Here is a 22541-nt window from a genome sequence, read left to right on the forward strand (position 1 = left end):
CAGTCCTGACAAGCTTCATTTTTTCCTCCTAATGCAACTAAAATTTTCATTAGTATCAGGATTAATCTATATCTTCTCTGTTGATCTCAACTTTGGGAATATGATCTGTCTTTTTAAAAACAAACCAAACAACCTCTACCCATTTCTGCTTGATCAGGTGAAAGTTGTGAAATATAAAGGGATTTATAAAAAATTCTTAAAGCATGCTTTTTAAAAAAAGTAAATATATCATGTTAGGCTCCCCTCCAAAGATATTTTGTCACCCCTCACTGAGTGTCATGTTATGTCCATTAATTTCAGTGTACTGTATAATGATGAACACTTGACTATTGATCAAATTATGTTCCATCTTCAATGATTTAATTTAACTAATCATTGGCCACATATATATACAGGCTATTTGCTATACTTTGGGTCTAGTCCTGCAGTCCTTTCTCAGCCATAATGCCCATTGACGTTCATGAGTACTTTGCCTGGGTAAGGACTGCAGTACTGGGACCTTTATCTGTATTCCAGGACACTGGACGCTTTTCATTCCTAACCTGTTGCTGCATATGTGGCTTTCTTGTCTTCAGTCTTTTCTTGTCTTCAGTCAGTATATAATTTTCAAAAAAAGATTAATATATTTCTGCCATGTTCATCCACTGCCAGCTGAAGATATTTTATGCTCTTCTTCTTCCATCCTTCCAGTGTCTGAGTATTTTTAAGGGAAATATTAAACATTCTGGTTCTCCCACTGACTAGCTATATAGTCTTATGCAAATTACTTAACTGTCCTGTGCCTCGGTTTCCCCTTCTATAAAATTGAGAAGATGATGCTTACTCACCTTTGGAAAGTGCTTTCAGATCCTTGGAGAAAAAATGCTATTATATTTATTATTATTATTCATTAAATTATCCAGCCTTTTTAAAGTACATTGCGCAAAGCACTGCAGTCATTGCTCAGACAGTACTTCCATAGAAGTATCTTTCTTTGGCTCTGAACTTTCAAGTTGTTCTGCATGTACCTTTGCAATGGCCCAGAGATCCATTGAAGTCAATTAGCTGGTGCAGTAAACAACTTGATTTGAGGCCTTTCCTGTTATATTTTTTGTGACTGAAGACTAGAGCTGGTCTGAGATGCCAATTCACAAAAGTGATATGTTTTGCTACTTCTAGTCAACATCCACAGCTCTGCATCAGGACTTAGGGAGCCTGGAAGCCCAAGGCTCCCTGGTCCCAGGGTAAGCCCCATGGTGGCCATACCCTGAAACTGCAGATCCTGGGAACCCCAGCAGTGGCCAGTGAAACTGATAGTCTTGTCTTGTCACCACTGCTGATCACAGACAAGAATGTCAATTTCATATTTTGTTTTTGGAAACGCCATGATCCAGTGTTTCTGCAAATAAAATGTTCAATTCGCCAAGAATTGTTAGCAAATTTGGTTTCATTGCAACGAGGAAAGAACCCAGGTCATGCAAATCTGAAAGTCTGAAACACGAGTTGGCTTGGCTCATGGACTCCCAGGGCAGAAGGGACCATTGTGATCCTCCAGCCTGCCCACCTACATAGCATAGGCCAGACAACTTCTCCTTAATAATTCCTAAGTGGTTAGAAGTAACATTTCTGTTTACACCGCAGGATAAGAAGATGGCCCATCGCATTTCATTTAATAAGTAGAAGTTGGAGTCCAATTTGATTCTTAGTCCAGCGTTCAGCCTTTCGCAAAGCAACCAGTAAATCCCTGCTGTGAGCCACTGGCGAGAGGCAGGCGGGCAGAGCCCTGCGGAGCCGAGGCAGAGGTGCCCGTTCCTGGGGGGAGGGGTGGGGGGCTGCCCGCCTGTGCAGCAGGGACCGGGGTCGGGGGGGGGATTGGGGGACAGGGGCTCGGCGCTCTCTGCGGCCCGGCTGCTGCATCACTTCGCCGCTGCTGCATTTGCACGGAAGAAGCACGCGCCCCGCCCGCCAGCATCAGGGACCACTGTCTCGCGCGCGCGCGCGCTCTTCCCCATCTCTGCGCCTGAGACCCTCTCGCCTCTTCCCGGTGCGTGCGCGCGCAGCGACAGTTGCAAGCCTGTGGGGAGGGGAGCGGGGCGGGGGCTCGCGCCGCAACACCGCCAGGCGAACGAGTAATGGGGGGGGTGCGGGCGCGCGCCGGGGATGGGGAAGAGAGGGGAGGAGCAGGCGCCGTGCGCGCGCTAGCGATGGGTGGGTGGGTGGGTGGGTGAATAGAGGGGGACGGAGTCGCGCGCGCCCAGTCAGCAGCAGCAGCCCTTAGCAGCCAAGCGGCGAGGAGGGAGCCAGGCGAGCTGGTGCCGCGGTGGAAGCTGCAGCTGGGACCTGTGGGGAGGGGGTGCCGCGCCCCCTCCGGACAGCGCCAGAGACACTCCCCCCGGGGCAGTATGAGGGCGGCGGTGCGGCTGTGGCTGTGATCCCCGCCGCAGAGGGGCAGCCCCGTCCCCGGCTCCTTCGCTGCGGCCGCCCCCAGCCCCCGTTAGAGCGGTGCCCCGGGAGCTATGAGCCATGAAGCCTCCTGGCAGCAGCGCCCTGCGGCAGCCCCTCTCCGGCCGCAGCCTCCGCGAAGCCGCCTCCTGCCTGAGGCTCCGGCCGCCCAGCCGCCTCCAACTGCTGCTGGGGCTGCTGCTCCTCTCCGGCCCCGCCTGGCCCCAGCCCTGGGGGGCTGCTGCAGCCACCGGTGGGTAGAGAGCTGCCCTTGGCGCTGGCAGCGCGCCGCCCCCGGCGCAGGGGACACGGGGGTGGTTTTGTGTGTGTGTGTGTGTGTGTGTGTAAGAGTTCTGGGTGTGAGAGATCTGCCCATCTGTGTGTGTGTGAGAGAGCCAGGTGTGTGGGTGTGCAAGAGTGATCTGTCCAGCCATCCATTTCCCCCACCCCAAGAATCTTCCATGCCAGTCTGTTTTCTGCATTTAATAGTAATTGTCATATCTCCGCATATGACATTGCCATATCTCCAAATATGGGGCGTGTATCTATTTTGTGCATTTTAAAAATTCCAAGCAGTAATGGGTTAAACCCCTCTTTAAATCCTGTATTCAGTTGTGGGGAGGTTATGTATAAAATGCTTTGATGAAGCAGAAACAAATAATGTTTGGGAGAGTATTTTGTGATGTTTGTGGGAAGAACATATCTGAAAATACAATATGTTTTTGAAGGTTTGAGCTGCATTTAAATGGAATGCTGGATGCAATTGTTTTCAATATGCCATTATTATTATTACTGCTATTATATTGCTTGCCAGATTGATTGATACCAGATACCTTGAAAATGAACAGAAAGGAAATGGGGGTTTGAGCAGGAAAACCCTGGAATGCTGCCTGCTAGAAGTGCTCTTGGCATTCTCAAAGTTACAAGAATAGGGAAAATTGGCCATTATGTAAAGGGAATTGATTAACATTCAGTGCACATAAACTCGGGACTCAAGTTGTCTTAGGAATGTGGGGAGTGTTCCCAGCAGTTTCGCAGATGTATGCATGGTTCACTACAGCACAGTGTGCCTGTGTGCAGCCAGCACAGAGAAGTGTAAGGGAGGACTGCATGTCCATTAAGAGATTTCCCCCTCCCTTCCCCCAAGATGAAAGGCTTTAAAATACTCAACATCCGAAATTGCATGTGAAAATATACATGAATTTAAATAATACATGATAGCAGAAAAACGTTTAAAGTGTAAAAATGAATCAAACATACTGCATTAATGAGCAGTCTGTTATTTCTGTTTAAGCGAATAATACACTGGAATACAGCAAAACATATCTCTAGCTTCATTTTATGCACTTTAGTTTATGGCAGGCTACTTTTCTTCCTCAGCTCTGCATTGGAATGAAACTGCAGGAGGAATAGCAGGAGCACTGGCAGATAAAGAGAATACATTTCTACAGAGTAGCAGTAAGAATAACAACCAGAGCAATGAAATCCAGAAAGAAATCACACTGCCTTCAAGACTGGTCTATTATATCAACAGAGACTCTGAAAGCCCTTACCATATCCTGGACACTAGGGCAAGACACCAGCAGAAACACAACAAGGTAGGGACAAAAGAGACAATGTACAGTAGTTTAAAAGTAATAGTATCTGTTGTGGAACTGTATTACTTTAGAATATTTATTTAGCAGGACACCAAGACTTCAGAGGTCATTGCACCACTTTTAGAAGTGAAAGAAAAAAAACACAATTAATCTAGAATATGTTTCCACTTAAAAAAAAATATTGTGGAAATTTAAAGATAGGCCTGAATTGAAATTCTAGATTAATATCACTAATCCTGGTATTTTAGGGAAGTTTTGGCATTGGATCACAATTCAGCAATTTTTTGGCCTATAATCCCCATATAGATCACATTGGTTTGACTTAATCTGAATTGTGATACTGTAAGCAGCAAAATACTCTTTAAAATTGTGCTAGACTACTCAAGTGTTTGTGGCCTTTGCCTTGTTTTTAAACATGAGACCATTTAACTCAAAGTGTTGCTAAATGAACTAAATTCTGGTTTCCTGCTAATGCATGCTCAGTAACAATAATAAAAGTTGCCAGTTTTCAAAATCTTTAGTCAGAAACTGAACACTTTTATAATTAAAAACTGAAAAAAATGTTATTTATCTTGTGCTGATACAGATTTATAAACCTGAGCTGGTCAGTAGAAATGTGCCTGAATTGATGTGTGATTTAGGAATATGGTATTGGTTTTGTATAATGGTCAGGTCTAGAAGTAAATATACCTCAAAATATCTCTTTCAAACCATTTTATATTACTTGAAAAATGCTTTTCCATTGAAAAAGGATAAAGGAATTTTATTCCTGCCCATGGATTCTGCATTGAAAAGATAACATTTTGGAAGGTGAAGAGGATTTGTGCAAGAAGAGATCAATGTCTCTATTCTTATCATGAAAAGTTGGATCTGTGTATAGAATACTGCTATGAGACTCTGATGCATTGGTGTTCCTATTGAATTAGATTAGATTTCTACTAAGATCAAACAAATTCACTATGCTTGATGTTATTTAAATAAATGACTCTAAATTTGTTAATATTTTGACATGCATTGTATAACATTTTATAGCTTGTGGTAATTTTGAGCTAATTATAAATAATATCATTTGGGCCTCCTCATTTAAAATTATTCGGAGTCTCTAATTAGAGTTTAATGAGGAGGGAGGTGCTTACTAGGTAATTCAGCACAGAAATACAAGATCCTGGCAGGTGCTGATGGATACTCAGACGATTTCTAGGAATATTCTAGGGTACTATAGAAAAGTGAGTCCATTGCTGGAATTCTGTTTAATTAGCCTCATTTTCCTACTATGCTACTTGCAGAAATGACATCACAGTATCTCACAGGACTGAAACGTCACTTTCCAAAGTGTGGACTCATGTGGTTGTGATGTATGGGTGTGTGTGTGGGAGGTTAGGGAGGGAGAGGGAGAGGAAGTTTGAAGTATTTCACAGAATGATAAATGATAGGGAATAATATGGCATGTTTCCCAAAAGGAGTGGTAGCACTAGCACATAGAAAAATATTTCATCTACACATTTCTTTGATGCTGAATTCTGAACAATTTCCAGAGGTATCTACATTTATCCATTTGTCCAGCTCCTCTTTAAGAAAATTATTATATAAACAAAATTTAGTAAAGCTCTTTGTATTGTAATCGTTGCCTATTTTTGACTTCATGTACTGCTTTTCTAGATTTCTACGGAAATATATTTCCTTTGTGTAGTTGCTCATTAGAAATTCTTTATTCTCTCTCCTTAGTATCTTCCAAATTTACTGATAAGGATTGTCTTGCTCTTTTCTCTTCTGACTTCTTGCAGAAAGGGAAAACTTAAGGAGGAAATTCAGGGTGGTGCAGTGTGGGGAATAAAGTGTTTGCAGGCTTCCAGAAAGATTTGGGGATGTAGGTCTGGGAATAATGTAGATGATCTGAGATTTGTGGGGAAATTTTGCAGGTCTTGGGGCACATCCAGCCGCTTTACCAGTCTCTCCTTGTGTTACTTCTCCATGTATTATTATTTTTTGTTTTTTTAAGGAGTTTTGATGCCATTCCCTACCTTCCTGTGCCCTAGTCTCTACCTCAGGTTTGTGTAGAACAGTGGTTCTCAAACTGTAGGACAGGACCCCAAAGTGGGTTGTGACCCCATTTTAATGGGGTCACCAGGGCTGGCATTAGACTTGCTGGGGCCCGGGGCAGAAGCTGAAGTCCAAGCCCCACCTCCCTGAGTCGAGGCCAAAGCCCGAGGGCTTCAGCCCTGGGCAGCTGGGCTCAGGCTTTGGCTTCAGCTCTGAGTGGTGGGGCTCAGGTTACAGGCCCCTCACCTGGCGCTAAAGCCCTGGGGCTTTGCCCCTCCACCTCGGGTGGTGCGGCTTGGGTGGGCTGAGGCTTCAGTCCCCCCCTCCTGGGGTCATGTAGTAAGTTTTGTTGTCAGAAGGGGGTCATGATGCAATGAAGTTTGAGAATCCCGGGTGTAGAAACTGTTGATGGAGCAGAACTCTGCAGGAGTTAATGCTGATCTTGTTACCATTAATTTCAATGGGTATGCTCAGGGCTGAGTACTGTGTAGAGTGGCTCTCGTTTCCACTCAGCTGTGCCCCCTTGACCTGACTAGCCCCATTATGCAATATTCTTACAGAGGAGTTTCTGTAAGCTTGAAGGTCAAGCAGAACATGTCTTGTTGGCTCTCTTCCTTGATGGGTTTTTGCCCTTTTGGAGCTGAACTTCCACTGCTTTGATCCCTTTCACATAGCAAAGGGATTGACTGTGCTTTCACTGGATTCTCCCTTGTGCATTGCATTATGTTTAAATTGCTCAACTGTACTTCCAAAGTACTGACAGTTCCAGCCGAGCTTATATTTTGGACCTTGTCCCATACCTATCCTCTTCTTTTCATTTACTCCACCAACAATTCCTCCCTCAACATTTTGTTTCCTCCTCCTGCGTATTTGTATCATGGAGGACAGCACAAAAATGCACTAAAAATGCATAATCTCCCAATCACAGTTTGCCAAGATACTATTCTTACCACATGAAATGAGTGGGTTTTTTTTATCCTTTCCCAAATATTATAATGACAAATAAGCAAGTTATATGCATCTTTGGATTTCCCACTGCATTCTGTTTTTTATATGTCTGTCTTGTTTTGGAAGGCCTTCTGGTCAGGAATTGCCTTTCATGAATTATTGGTAAAGAGGTGATCACATTGTAAGTGATAAATTTATAATTTTCAAAATCAGTCAACAAGAGGTCTATTTTTAGGATTGATAATTTAGGTGTAAATAACGAGGGGGCAAACATGACATCCTTTTTCAAACGTGCTAGTTAGTTAAGGAAAGAAATGTTTGATATTTTTATGCATTTTAATGAGATGTATGACCCCAAATCTTGTTTTGTGAGCATTGTTTTATTGCATCTTTTATATGTAATTGGTACTGAAGTGCCTAGAAATAAAGGGCTTAATCCTGTAAGTCCTCTGTGCAGCTACCATTGAGGTTAATGGGAATGGGAGCTCCCCATATGGTTGGCTGTGGGATTGGGCCTGAATGCCTCCTAAATGCTGAATCACTATGCAAAGCTTATGGAATGTATGAGTGTGTAAAATGAGAGAGGTGTATGTCGGAGGAGAAATAGAGCAATGCAGAAAGGTTTTTAAAATAGCATTTTTTTTCTTTTAAACATCTCTTCCTGATGGTAAAGTATTTACAAGATGATTATTTTGGAAGATGTATATGATTTAAAGAGATAGTGTCAAGATAAAAATAATGGGTTGTATTCTCTTCCCAGTTATACTGGTGTAACCCAGTTGCAATAATTGGGATCACGTTGGTGTAACTAAGAGGAGAATTTGGTCCAATATATTTTTGAAGTCCTTACTGGTGACTCTTGTGACAGTACTGATTATTTAAAAACTCTTTCTGCTGTTTTGACTTATTTGTCTAGTCAGTTTTCGTTTTCTGTTTCTTTTCTGTAGTGCTTGGGTTGCGAATGCTGCGGGGGATGTCTAACAAAAAAGAAAGCTATATAATTGAAATTCAAAGTACTTCATTAAAACATTTCCTATAGATATTAAATTGTGGGGACTTAAATTATCTTTGGGGTCTAAATCATTTGTCAACATCCGTTTATATGAAAAACTGTGTTTCATAAATACAAATGTCTTATGAACAACAAAATATACTACAGTATACTAAACATTTATGAATGTATGATTATATAAAACATAGTGAGGGATTGAGTGGCTCATGAAGATTAGTAATGGGATATAATACAGAGCTTTTAATCTTTATGTCATCAGTACAAATAAGGCCCAGGACATGGTGACTGTCATTACCTTCTGACACCTGTGCAGTTGTTTTATGTGTAATGAGCTGGTGGTTTCTTTTAATTCTTGTATTTTTGTGTGGTGGATGCATGACCACTGTTGTCATGTCATCTGTTATCATTGTAACTTAGTCCCTGACTCAGAGTTTACAATCTATTTTAAATGTTTTTACAGTAAATGCACAATCAAGACCTGATCCTGCCTTGGGCCCTTACGTGCTACTGTAATACAAGTAATTAAACAGAGAAACAAAAGAAACAACCTGATACATCAAGTCATGACTGAGGCACAGCCACAGTGCAGTATGGGGAATCGTGCACTTCCACTGTGTATGCTGTACATATTCTGTGGCTAGAGGACTTTAGTCTCCACTGTTGCAACCCTGGTCATGTACAGAAGTGCTATAACCATTTAAAAATATTTTTAAAAATTGAAAACTTACCACACTTATTTTTTTTTAAAAGTAGCCTTTAGCAGAGAACTGATTGTCTTCTCAGGTAAACAAACTATTTGTGTATCTTTTAAATCTATTTGCCATCTACTGTATATGCTTGCACAAGCATCTTACACTACTTAGGCTTTGTACCCCCCAGTGATTTTTCTGTTTATCATATCTTCATTGAAAGGCCACCATAATTAGGTCTAAATAGTCTAAATTATCAGTAAGGGCCTCCCAATCTTTTTTATCTTCTGATCTTCCACATTTTTCTCTGATCCTAGACAGAAACCCACTGTCACTATCTCTTTGGCTAGATGAAAGCTTGAATTTCTAAGTTATAGACAGTGCAGCGGCTGAATGTTGAATGTATTTCTCCTTCAGCAACAAGTAGAATATTTTAAAACATTTTGGTACCTGAATGCTTTTTTGGCTCCATGGCTGAGAAGCTCACCAGGCTAGCAACCTATTTTATGTCTGAAAAATCACCAAATATATAATAGAAGATGTTCTTGGTTGGGATAATAGCACACCTGTACTGCATTATAATGTATTTAGATTCACCTTCACCTTCTAATATTATCCCAGAAAGATGCATGCAAGTGTAATATTTTATAGACATTAAAATATTCCTGTTTTATTTGTAAGAAAATCAAATTTTCCTGGGGAGGGAGTATTTAGAATAGGGGTTTAAGAGTCAGTACTTTGGCTTCTATTCCTCCCATGCCACTGACTGACCTTGGGACGCTACATCCTTCAATTTCTTTCTCTATAAGTTGAGCATAATTCCTTCTTTACAGGGGTATTATGAAGTTTATTAATGTGGAGTGCTTTGAGATCATAGGGTGAAAGGCAGCATATAAGTTGTTGTTTTTGCCCTTATCCTCCTTTTCCCTCCACTATTATTAATTTATTTGTTGCATCATCTTAAGTTAGGGCAACATAGAGAACCCTTCACTCATTATAGTGAGAAGTCACTCACATGAATAGTTCAGTTGAAGTCAGTAGGACTACTTCTGTATAAGGAGGCGTTTACCATCTGGGTCTTAAATTTATAACTCATTGGGCAGGGATTGTATGTTTGTATAGAGTGTGGCATCCTGGGGGCCCTGACTCTAATTAAGTCTTTGGGCACCTTGTCAATACAGATGAACGCTAATTCCCCATGCATCACTGTTTAAAAATTACAATTAGTAAGAAGATGGTGGGTACAGAAGATAAACTTTTATGTGAAAAGTAAGCAGGAGCAGATGAAACCCTAAGGAAGCAAGTCTTCATGCAAATAAAATGAGTTCCAGTTGAAATAACTCCTCAGAAATCCTCTGGAAGACTGTGCTCCTCAGAAGAGGCTGTGTAGTATCTTATGGTGAGACGATACTATGTCTCTGTTTTCTACTTATGTAGTCAGGCCTGCTGCTCTTCAGTCCTGATATGTCAATGAAATCTTTCCCTAATTTACCTGCCATTGGATTGAAAATGATCTCGTACATTGTAAACATTATTCAAAACAAAACAAACAAACAAGATTAGGTTGCAGTGGCTTTCAAGAATAAGAGGTATGTGTTTTTTAAAAAATATTTTCCAAATAAACCAAAATCCTCAAATATTAGAGTTAAGGTTGCCCTTCTCAAACACAGCACCTATCCTGAGTTTTAAAACAGAGTTTTATAACTTGTTTCATACATACGTTACTGCACTAATGAAGGCGCTTTGGATTTTTTTTTAAAATATAAGTGCTCTAATTAATTTCATGATCTATCATGTAAAGTTTGTTTGTACACATGTAAGTTTGTAAGGTTTACATTACAAACTTGTGTCATTATAACTACGTTGTTCAGGGTTGTGGAAAATCCACACCCCTGAGCGACGCAGCTATACTGACCGAACTCCTGTTGTTTTGGGCCCCACACTACAAGAAGGATGTGGAAAAATTGGAAAGAGTCCAGCGGAGGGCAACAAAAATGATTAGGGGGCTGGAGCACATGAGTTATGAGGAGAGGCTGAGGGAACTGGGATTGTTTAGTCTGCAGAAGAGAAGAATGAGGGGGGATTTGATAGCTGCTTTCAATTACCTGAAAGGGGGTTCCAAAGAGGATGGATCTAGACTGTTCTCAGTGATACCAGATGACAGAACAAGGAGTAATGGTCTCAAGTTGCAGTGGGGGAGGTTTAGGTTGGATATTAGGAAAAACTTTTTCTCTAGGAGGGTGGTGAAGCACTGGAATGGGTTACCTAGGGAGGTGGTGGAATCTCCTTCCTTAGAGGTTTTTAAGATCAGGCTTGACAAAGCCCTGGCTGGGATGATTTAGTTGGGATTAGGTCCTGCTTTGAGCAGGGGGTTGGACTAGATGACCTCCTGAGGTCCCTTCCAACCCTGATATTCTATGATTCTATGTACACTGTGCTATGTTGACGGTAGGGCTTCTCCTGTCGACATAGCTACTACCTCTTGGGAAGGTGGAGTACTTAATGCTGATGGGAAGAGCTCTCTTATTGGCGTAGGTAGCACCTTCACTAAGCGCTACAGCAGTGCAGCTGTACTGTTGCAGCACTAAGTGTAGAAAAGCCCTTGCCGAATTGGCTGGCATGTGGTAAAACCTGATTATGAGAAGTACTGAGCACTCTCAGCGCTTTGCATGATTGGGACCTTAATAATCCTGTGACGTTACACCCCGTATTCTTCATAGAAATATAGTTATGATATGCATATGGCATAACCAAGATATATTTTATGCAAGATGACTCATGTAAGGTATCATTGGAAAGGTTATGATTTACTGAACGTGATTATCCAATTTGTATGCCTGTATCATTTCTGTGTCTAAAGTTAGGAATATTGACTATGTAACAATGACAACTGTGTGTGTATTTGTGAGACACCCACCAGATAACTGGTCATCACAGCTTTGATGGGCTGTTAGGAAGAAACAATAAGACTGAAGATACTAATCTCTCTCCTTCCTGAGAGGCATCCTGGGATGTAGATGTGATACTACCAGGTCACGTGATAAGATCACCTGATACAAAATACCACCTTGAACACTGCTGGTACTTTTCCTCTGTAGATGGATGGGGATCAAACAAAGGTTTCCTGCCTCAGGAAAATCCTTTTTAAGCCTGGGGGCGGGGGGGGGGGGGGAAGAAAGGGGAGGTTTAATCTATACCAAGGGTCGGCAACTTTCGGCACACAGCCCATCAGGGTAATTCGCTGGCGGGCTTCCCGCAGCTCCCATTGGCTCAACCACGGCCACTGGGAGGTGCGGGGAGCTGTGCCTGCAGATGGTCAACGTAAACAAAATGTCTCGCAGCCTGCCAGCAGATTACCCTGATGGGCTTTGTGCCGAAGGTTGCTGACCTCTGATCTAGACTCTCCTACATTGCCTACCCAAGAAGAAGGACTGCTGAAAGTACCTGAGGGGAAAAAGGAACTAAGGGAAAGGAGGGGTGAGTCCAGACTGAGACAGGGGTCCAGTCTGTAAGAGGAAATAATTGGAACTCTGAGCTACAGAAACTCTGCATCCTGCCTAATTCAACATTTAGGGTGAGAAATTACATTTTGTAACCTGTTTCTTTAGTGAATCAAGTTTAGTTTGCGTGTTTTGTTTTATTTGCTTAGTAATCTGCTTTGTTCTGTTTTCTATCCCTTATATTCACTTGAAATCTGCCTTTTATAGTTAATAAATTTGTTTTGTTTATTATTAAACCCAGTTTATGCAATTTCTAATGGGGGTGGGGAGGATAAGTTGTGCATGTCTCCCTTCACATTGAAGGAGAGGGCATATTTTTAGGAGTTTGTTCTGTGCAGATCTTTCTGTACAGCACAAGACAGTGTTATTTTGAGTTTATTCCCCAAAAGGGGTGTGCACGTGAGTGCTGGGTGAATCCTCTCACACAGAGCTGACTTCAGTCTGTGTCTGCAGTTGGATGTGGGCCCCCAACCTCACTGTATGTGCTGCAAGAGGATGGAGAGCCTAATTCAGCAAAACAGGGAGAGGGAGTCCAGGCTGGTGGAGCAGGAGGAGGGGCTCAGTGAAGCCCCAGTACATCAGGTGGCATCCCAAAGGGGGTCTAACCCGTCACAGATCTCCTAGATACTATGTATCTAAACACCATTTGTAACATTATTTTATGTGTATGTTGACTTCATTGACACTTAAGCATGTGTTTAAAGTTAAGCGAGTTTGTAAGTACACTGCTGAATTGGGACCTAGGTGAAGCTAGTGTATTCTTGAAAGTTCTGCTTTATGCTGAAAGTGCTGAACTTCCAACCATGATGATATCATTCAGAAAATAAGGCTTTTGTGGCTTCTGTTTGGTGTCACAAGTGCCCAAGAAATCTTCCAAAGGAAAATGAAAGAAATTCTGCAAGGGCTGAAGGGAATGGAAGTGTATGTGGGTGACATTTTAGTTTAGTCTAAGTTAGAGGAAAATCATATTGTAAGGTTGGAATAAGTTCTGAAGGCAATTGAGGTTACTTACTGGATTAAAATGAAATAGAGGAAAATGTACTGAACAGAAAATTGAGCTACAGTTTTTGGAGCATGTGATTGATTTTATCTGGATCTGCCCTCCGATCCCCCTTTATCAAAGTATAGTTGAAATGCTACCACCTAAAAGAATTCAGAACCTATGCAGTTTCTTGGAATGATATAGCTATTGAGCAAATTCATATCTAGTTTACCCTCAAAAGGCCAAGCTTGTTATGAACTGCTCTGTGAATCTGGGTTAAAGCACAGGAACATGCTTTTAAGGATCTAAATAATTTATTGACCACATCCCTATACATTTTATGCTGTTTCTAAATCTAGAGCCATTGTGGAAGATGTTGGCAGCTATGGTCTGGATGTGCTGATAGTTCATTTACATGCAAATGATTAGAAACCTGTAGCATATTGTTCTAGACGGCTTTTAGACTCTTGGACCAATATACAAAAATAGGGAGAGAACATTTGATCAGAGGCTCACAAAATATTTGCAAGGTCTTGGTATTTTCAAGCTTCAGACAACCGTGGTCCACTGTCTCCAGTAACAAACAGTAAAGACACAGATAGGGGGCCTCTTACATGCTAGAGATTGCTAGTGCTTTGACACCTATTGTAAAATATGCTCCAGGGAAGTTTGTGGTGGCGGCTACACTTTATCAGGGAGTTCCGTTGGTTACCCACATTCTGCAGAAGCTTGCGATTATATAGAATCACATATTGGTACCATTTTGAGTGTCCTAATAGCTTTCTAATAAAAATTAGAACTGATTAAAATAGACACTCATGCTGATTCATAACTACCCACTATATCCAGGATTGTAAGATATAGTTCACACAGGTGTTTTTTTTTGTTTTTGTTTTGTTTTGTTTTGTTTTTTAAATATCAGGGTCCCACATCTAGCCTGTGACTTCCATGCAATGATACAAGAATTCACCAAAGATGACAGCTTATGGCAATTTTGTGACCCTATAGTCCTTGAAAGATGATTCATGGTGAAGAATACATGAGACATCAGTCTCACAAAATGCCAGGGGCAAGCCAAAGTATCAGTTGTGGTGTCCCAGCATAGGACAGATCTTAACTGTCCTAGACTTAGAGTGGCCAGAAAAACACAATCCAAAGAGCCTCTAATACTCAGGGTTAATTGGTAGTCCTTGGAAAAGAATTGGCACTAAACTTATGTGAAGAAAAGGGACATACCTATCGGATAGCCATTGACTTTTTTTGTGGGTTTGTAAACATTCTTCTTCTCATTAGACCCACAAGTCAGTAGCTCACAGAGACATTAAAAGGCTCTCATTCTTGAATTCCAGAAGAAATAGTTGCTGATGGGAACAGTTTGCCATGAATTCCAAGCTGGTGGGATAAAGTATGACTTTGGAATAAAGTATTCCTTTCAGCACCTAGCAACTACAAGGGAATGGATTAGTAGAAAGAGTAGTTCAGATTGTCAAGAGAATGCTACAACAAACAATCTTGTATATTAGGTCTTCTGAGCGATTGTCTGCTCAGCTGCTTGTGTTTAATTGAAGAGATCATCCCAGCCAGCTTTGGGGCGATATTTTTATCCTAAGTGTCCCTGCTTAAAAGATGTGAGGCTGAGACACATCCAACCTAAGAGGTCTCAGGCTTTCATTTTTAACTGAGTGAGGCCTTGTCTACACTGGCAAGTTTCTGCGCAGTAAAGCAGCTTTCTGTGGCATAACTCCTGAGGTGTACACACTGCCAGGCCACTTAGTGCGCAGAAACTGCGCAGTTACAGTGCTGTAAAAAAACCACCCTGGTGGGAGGTGTACAGCTTTCTGTGCCGGGGTTACAGCCCCCGGTGCCAGTGTAGACACCCTGATCGATTACAGTGCTGTGATTGGCCTCTGGGAGGTGTCCCACAATGCCTGTTCTCATCTCTCTGGTCATCGGTTTGAACTCTACTGCCCTGCCCTCAGGTGACAAACCGTGAGCCCCACCCCTTAAATTCCTTGGGAATTTTGAAAGTCCCCTTCCTGTTTGCTCGGTGATGTGTGCAGTGGTCTCAGTGCATCTTTCCAGGTGACCATGCCTGCTCCACGCACCAGGCGATCCCCCTCTTGAAGCAATGCCGAGCTGCTGAACCTCATCAGCATTTGGGGAGAGGAGGCTGTCCAGTCCCAGCTGCACTCCAGCCGTAGGAATTATGATACCTATGGACAGATTTCACGATGCATGACAGAAAGGGGCCATGACCGGGACACACTACAATGCAGGGTCAAAGTGAAGGAGTTGCGGAATGCCTACCACAAGGCGCGGGAGCAAACTGCCATTCTGGTGCTGCACCCATGAGCTGCCGGCTCTACAAAGAGCTGGACGTGATACTCGGTGGCGACCCCACCTCCACTGCGAAGGTCACTGTGGATACTTCGGTGGTTCATGTGCCAGTCGAGAGTGGACCGAGCCAGGCGGAAGAAATCTTGCACGAGGATGTGGAGGGGGACCCAGACGCAGAGGACGACTCGGAGGTCAGAGATGCATGCAGCCAGGAGTTGTTCTCTAACCCGGAGGAGGCTTGCCAGTCGGAGCTTGGCGAAGCACAAACAGGAGAGGAGGCCCTTGGTAAGTGGCTTTGATTTTGGGAATCGCTGAAGCGAGTTGTTGGGGGCAGGAGGGTTACAGAAAGCAGGCTTGGTGTCTGTATGATTCGGATACCACCACATGCCTAGTCTGAGTGGTGGAACTGCTTTGTTTCTTGCCCCATTAAAGGTAACTTTCTCGTGCCACTCTTCCATCACTGGGGGGTGGGGTGGGGGACCATTGCTGCACACAGGAGAGCTGCATAAGGGCCAGGGCTTGGAGAAGACCCTCCCTTGATTCCCTGCTCACCCTCAGCAGCGAGATATCTTCTGTAATGAACACAGCCTGTGGAAAATATGGGGACAGTAATGATTATAAGGCTCCCCCTACAGTGCTGGCTCTCCCCGAAGGGCCACGTGCCCAGTGTACAGTACGGTTCTGGAACACTGATTTCCCCTGCCCCTGCAGTTACTCACCAATTTGGGGGTCTTGTGGCTCACGTGTGCTTGCCTGGTGTCAGCCAGTTAGCTACAGGTATGTGAATAGTGGCTGTGTTCTAAATCACTGAATCAGTGGCCTGTGTGTTGCAAACAATACTGCTTCTGTAAAATGTTGCATTTTGGCTTCACAGATATGACCTTGGGAGCCCAGCCTCCCTCTTTGTTATCGCTGGCTGAACAGCTGCGCAGAATTAGAAAGCGGCCATGAAGAACTAAAGAGGACTTTTTGCGTGATGTCATGATGCACTCCCGGGCCGAAAAACAAGAATTGAAGGAGTGGCGGAACAGCGAGAAGAGGGACCAAAAGGAGAATGCGGCACACCGGAACAAAGCGGCTCTTAAAGGTTATGGAGCGCCAGGCGGACATGCTCCAGGCGCTACTAGCACTGCAAACCGAGCAGCTCTGCGCCCGCCCTTCCCTGCGGTTGCTGTCGCAAAACTCTTTCCCATGCGCCCCCCAGACACCGCCAACACACTCTTACCAACCTCCTGGCTCCAGTCTGTACCCGCTGCATTTCACTCCTGCCCCGTCACAGTCCAGCCCTGTGGACTCCCAGGACTCACTTCACGCAACACCCAACCCTCTGCAGTTTAGCCATGTGGAAGTACAGTACCCACTGCACTATACTCCAAAGACAAGGTTGCATATGATACCTGGACATACACAAATCTTTAACTGCCTTGGGACCCTCCCTTCCCTCATCCCCCAGAGTGCTGAGGTGTTTTTTGTTTGTCTCTCTCCTCCAGTTGTTGTTTTTTAATAAAATAATTGTTTTGATTTTAAAGCAATCTTTATTCCATTAATTGAAAGCAAACAGACCTCTGCAAAGCAACAGGCAATTTTCTTAAACCTTCACAGTTCTGCACCAATCACAATCACCTCCTAGCATTACAAACACTGCACTCCTGAGCATAGCAACAAATATTAGTGACTTTCAGCTTCAAATTGCGGCCTCACCGCATCCCTGATCCTTATGGCCCCACGCCGTGCCCCTCTAATAGCCCTGGTCTCTGGCTGTTCAAATTCAGCCTTCAGATGCTGAGCCTCAGTGGTCCAGCCCTGAGTGAAGCTTTCACCCTTCCCTTCACAAATATTATGGAGTGTACAGCACGCTGCTATAAGCATAGGAATATTGTCATCGGCCAGGTCCAGCCTCCCATATGGGCAGCGCCAGTGGGCCTTTAAACGGCCAAAAGCACACTCGACCGTCATTCTGCACTTGCTCAGCCTGTTGTTGAACCGCTCCTTACTGCTGTGAAGGTGCCCCATGTATGGCTTCATAAGCCACAGCACTAAGGGGTAGGCAAGGTCTCCCAGGATCACAATGGGCATTTGGACTTCCCCTACAGTTATCTTCTGGTCCGGGAAGAAAGTCCCTGCTGGCAGCTTCCTGAACAGGCCAGTGTTCTGAAAGATGCGTGCATGATGCATCTTTCTGGACCAGCCTGCGTTAATGTCTGTGAAATGCCTACGGTGATCCACAAGCGCCTGGAGAACCATAGAGAAATACCTTCCGATTAATGTACTTGGTGGCTAGGTGGTCTGGTGCCAGAATTGGAATATGCGTGTCATCTATCGCCCCCCTGCAGTTAGGGAAGCCCATTTGTGCAAAGCCATCCACAATGTCACGCACATTGCCCAGAGTCATGTTTTTTTGGAGCAGGCTACGATTAATGGCCCTGCATACTTCCATCAACATGAGTCCAACGGTCGACTGTCCCACTCCGAACTGGTTAGCGACTGATTGGTAGCAGTCTGGAGTAGCCAGCTTCCACAGTACAATCGCCACGCGCTTCTCCAACGACAGGGCAGCTCTCATTCTCGTGTCCTTGTGCCAAAGGGCTGGGGCAAGCTCATGAATGTGGCTTTCCTCACCCGAAAGTTCTGCAGCCACTGTTTGTCATCCCAGATGTGCATAGACGATGTGATCCCACCACTCAGTACTTGTTTCCTGAGCCCAAAAGTGGCGTTCCACTGTCATCAGCACCTCCGTGAATGCCACAAACAATCTCGGGTCATAGCTACTACGCGTGGCGAGATCAATGTCAAACTCCTCTTGCCTTTGTAGTTTAAGGAATAACTCCGCTGCCACTCGTGAAGTGTTAGTGAGAGCGAGCAGAATATTGGTCAACAGTGTGGCATCCATTCCTGCAGACCGAAGAGGCAGACGCACAGTACACAAACAATTGAAAGATGGCACCAAATGCGGACGGGGATTGCTGGGATACGAAGCAATGCATCGTGGGGGATTGGGACAGGACCCAGGATGCCCCGCGACCCTCTCTGCCTTCCCTCAACTCTTAACGGCAAAAGAGGAAGAGGTGCTCTGTGGGATAGCTGCCCAGAGTGCACTGCTCCGAATACCGCTGCAAGTGTCGCAAGTGTGAACATGCTATTGTGCAGGCTGCTGACAGTGTGAACACACAATAGCGGTTTCCCTTCAGTGCTTTCTGAGTGGCGCTGTAACTCTGCCAGTGTAGACATACCGTGAGTGCAGCCTAAAGTTTACCCAAGCTTAAACTAGGAGACAGTCTTGATAAAACAGTCCTGAGGAAAACTATGGGACGTTAGCTGTTGTCATGGGATGCATCTTTAGCTTCAGTTCCTACATGGTTGAGACTGATCAAGGTATTCAGTACAGAAGAAAACAGTGGCATCTTCAGTTGGGTGCAACCTTTGTAGCAATGGTATTCACTTCACAGTCTATTTGTTCATTGACGTAGGTGGGGGATTGCACTTAAAAACCCCAGACGGGCACCTTTATTTATTTATTTATATATATATATATATATAAAATAAAAGACTAAAATAAGACAAAGTTCAGGAGAAATGACCAGTTGGAAAGGCTCCATTTTTTGTAGCCTCTGGCTAATAGATATTTGATTTTTTGTCCTAACCCTCTCTCGCTTTTCTGGCAGGGAGAAGAAACATTTTTCCTGCCCCCTAGTGCAATGTATATCTCAGTGTTCTGGCTGAAGCAGAGGTGATGGTGTGTTTCTGTTAATCAGTTCCTCCTCCCAGTTTTTATTCATGGGTCCTCCTCTCCAGTGAATAGCTTAGTGCCTGCTTCTGCTGCTTGCAGCCTTCCTGTGCTACAGCAGAGTAAAACAGGCCTGATTCTTGTCATTACTGCCCACACACAGGGTTTTGCATATTTGCAGTGAAAACTGACAAGACTCAGCAGCAGAAGAGGCATTGGAGCTGGATGTAGAACAAGGAAGAAAGCAACTGTCCTTAATTCACACTTGTAAGTTTTTTTTCAAACAGAGCTAGAAATTTAATATTTTTTAAATGAAAAGCTTAGATTCTGCAAACACTGACATTTGTGTGAGAACTTCCTACATGCCTCACGAGTGGACTATTTTTTAAGCTTTATATGTTTCTCTGTTATCACTGCAGCCTGTACTCTCTTATTGAGACTCTGAACCACTTCCGTGATCTACCCTAAAGAATTAAGGGGTGTTTTTGCCATAGTATATCGGGTACCCTTTCCTCCTCTGTGAATTGTGGTTCTGAAAATGCTCCTGAACCAAGTTATACTACATGGAAATAGTGACTCTTGTCTAGTTGTCTGCATTTTTTTTTAAAGTACTGTGGAGCAATATAAAGAGTAAGCAGGACATGTGTCTGGGTAAGATAAAAGTGTCTGCTTTCTTTGCTCTGTGGAGCTAACATTCATCAAAATGACAATGTGGTCTGCTAATAAGTGATTTTCCAACTTGTGACTGAAGCAGATAATTAGGGTTGTTCCTTCATTGATGGCCTGTATGTTGTAAGCGTGCATGCTTGAGCCAGCTGTGACAGCAATATTGTGTACACTGTTTAGTTATGAAATGCATTAATTGTTAAGAATGGGGAAAGATTATATGTGAACTTAATACTTATAGGACCCTTGTGAATATTAACTCCATCTGGAGATACCAATTAGTATATAGTACATTTAGAATACTAGTTGATGAACATACATACAAAGTCAGAGACAAGGGTGGAGGTGGTACAACAAATGGCATAGATTTCCTACAACATGGAGTTGATAAAAACGTACACCAGCACTATAAAGGAAACTAAGAAAACTTTACTCTTTCTATAGTGGCCAACAAGATATTATCTTACCCACCTTGTCTCTCATATCCTGAGATCAACATGGCTACAACATCAAGAAAACAGCTATTCATATAAGTTAATACTTAGTGGTTTATGCTTATATTAGCATATAGTTTTAGTGCTAATTTATAAAAGAAACCTGCTCTGTGTTTTTTGTTTTTTCTCTACTTTCTGTGGAAATGTGTATCTAGGAAGGATCTCTTCATATGTTACAGTATAAATCTCTTGAGTGTTGTGTGAATCAGCAGAGAAATGCATTGGTGCTACACAGGCATGTGCCCCTCGCCTTTCAAAGCTCTGGGAAGTTCTGACAGCTTAGCATGTCGCTCTGGCAGCAAAGATCAAATCAATAACACGGAATCCTGCTCTCTCAGACACTAGGAGCACAGGGGCAGGTGTGTGTGTGACTGGTGTGCTGTGCAGAGCCGGAGGGAGGCAGGGGCTGATGTTGAGGGTGTCCCCCTCCCCGATCTCAGGACTGGTTGCCTCGATTGCTGTCTGAACTTAAAGAAAAAGCATGCTGACATACTCACTGTCCCCCAACACACATTATCTCTCATACACACTCCCCCCCACTCTCTCACACACTCCCCCAGTGCACACTCTGTCTCTCCCCCGCACACATGCTCCCTGTCACGCATTTCCCCTCTAACGCCCACACTTCAGTTGAAAATAGGGTTGCCAACTATGTAATCGCACAAACCCAAACACCCTTGCCCTGCTCCTTCCCTGTACCGAGGCCACACTCTTGCCCCGTCCCTTCTGAGGCCACACCCCCACTCACTCCATCTCCCCTCCCCCCTCACTCACTTTCAACCAGGCTGGGGCAGGGGGTTGGGGTGCAGGAGGAGATGCTGGCTCTGGGCTGGAGGGTGGGGTTGAGAGGGTTTGGCGTATGAGAGGGGGCTCCGGGCTGAGCCTGGGGCAGGAGGATGGGGTGCAGGAGGGGGTCGGGGTGCGGGTTCTGGGAGGGTGTTTGGCTGCAGGAGGGGGCTGCGGTGTGGGAGGGGGTTCAGGGCTGTAGGAGGAGTTTCAGGGTGCGGGCTCTGGGAGGGAGTTTGGGTGCAGGAGGGGGTGAGGGGGTGGTGCCTAGGAGCCAGAGGGATGTGCCAGTTGCTTCCGGGAACCACGCGGAGCCAGGGCAGGTAGGGAGCCTGCCTTAGCCCTGCTGTGCTGTGCTGCCGACTGGACTTTTAGCAGACTATTAAGATCTCCCAGATTGGTTTCAGCAGCCACCGGGAGATCGATTCTGATTCTGGGAGGGTTGGAAACCCTAGTTGAAAAGTGGCTGGCAATCTAGTAGGATGCCCATGGAACGATGGGATTGAGAAACCTGCCTCATCTGAGGCATTGCAAATCCTTCCCAAAACACCCTGGAGTCAGTTGCACAGTGGGATAGCTACCCACAGTGCACTGCTCTCTATTGATGAAAGAGCTGCTAGTATGGATGCACTTTGCCAACACAAGGAGCATAGTGTGACATGCAACAGTGGTTTAATTAAAGCCGTATAACGTTTGTCGACAAAACTCTGTAGTGTAAACCTGACCTAAAAATAGCAGTGTAGCCAGGGATGGCACGGGTGGCAGCTTGAGCTAGCCACCCAAGTACAAACCTGCCTGGATCCCCTGGGTACATACTTGGGCAACTAGCCCAAGCTGGCTCCCATGCTTCCCCCAGCTATGCTTCTCATAGACTTTAAGATCAGAAGGGACCATTATGATCATCTAGTCTGACCTCCTGCACAACGCAGGCCACAGAATCTCACACACCCACTCCTGTAACAAACCCCTAACCTATGTCTGAGTTATTGAATTCCTTAAATCATGGTTTAAAGACCTCAAGGTGCAGAGAATCCTCCAGCAAGTGACCCTTGCCCCACGCTGCAGAGGAAGGCGAAAAACCTCCAGAGCCTTTGCCAATCTGCCCTGGAGGAAAATTCCTTCCTGACCCCAAATATGGCGAGCAGTAAACCCTGAGCATGTCACAGACCATTGGGCATATTTACCTGCTAATAATCAAAGATCAATTAATTGCCAAAATTATGCTATCCCATCATACCATTCCCTCCATAAACTTATCAGGGTTAGTCTTGAAGCCAGATATGTCTTTTGCCCCCACTTCTCAAGCTAGCATGCTAAATATAGCAGAGCTAGTGTGTCTGTCAA

General features: G+C 44.2%; 1 protein-coding gene across 7 annotated transcripts in view; it reads left to right on the forward strand.

Annotated features, from left to right (window-relative positions):
- Positions 1-2261: 2261 nt before the first annotated feature.
- ADAM23 (ADAM metallopeptidase domain 23) overlaps positions 2262-22541 on the forward strand; it is a 180085-nt gene continuing 159805 nt past the window's right edge. For all 7 annotated transcript variants that reach the window (XR_003899754.1, XM_026647693.2, XM_026647690.2 and 4 more), the window contains exons 1-2: positions 2262-2674; positions 3802-4019. Coding sequence is in view for 6 of the 7 variants with exons in the window: in XM_026647693.2 (XP_026503478.1) it covers positions 2503-2674; positions 3802-4019 (390 nt within the window). In the remaining variant the exon portion in view is untranslated. The remainder of the gene's footprint in view (positions 2675-3801; positions 4020-22541) is intronic.

The sequence above is a fragment of the Terrapene carolina genome, unplaced genomic scaffold, assembly GCF_002925995.2.
Source record: "Terrapene carolina triunguis isolate 2854851 unplaced genomic scaffold, T_m_triunguis-2.0 Scaffold62, whole genome shotgun sequence".
Taxonomy (NCBI): Eukaryota; Metazoa; Chordata; order Testudines; family Emydidae; genus Terrapene; species Terrapene triunguis.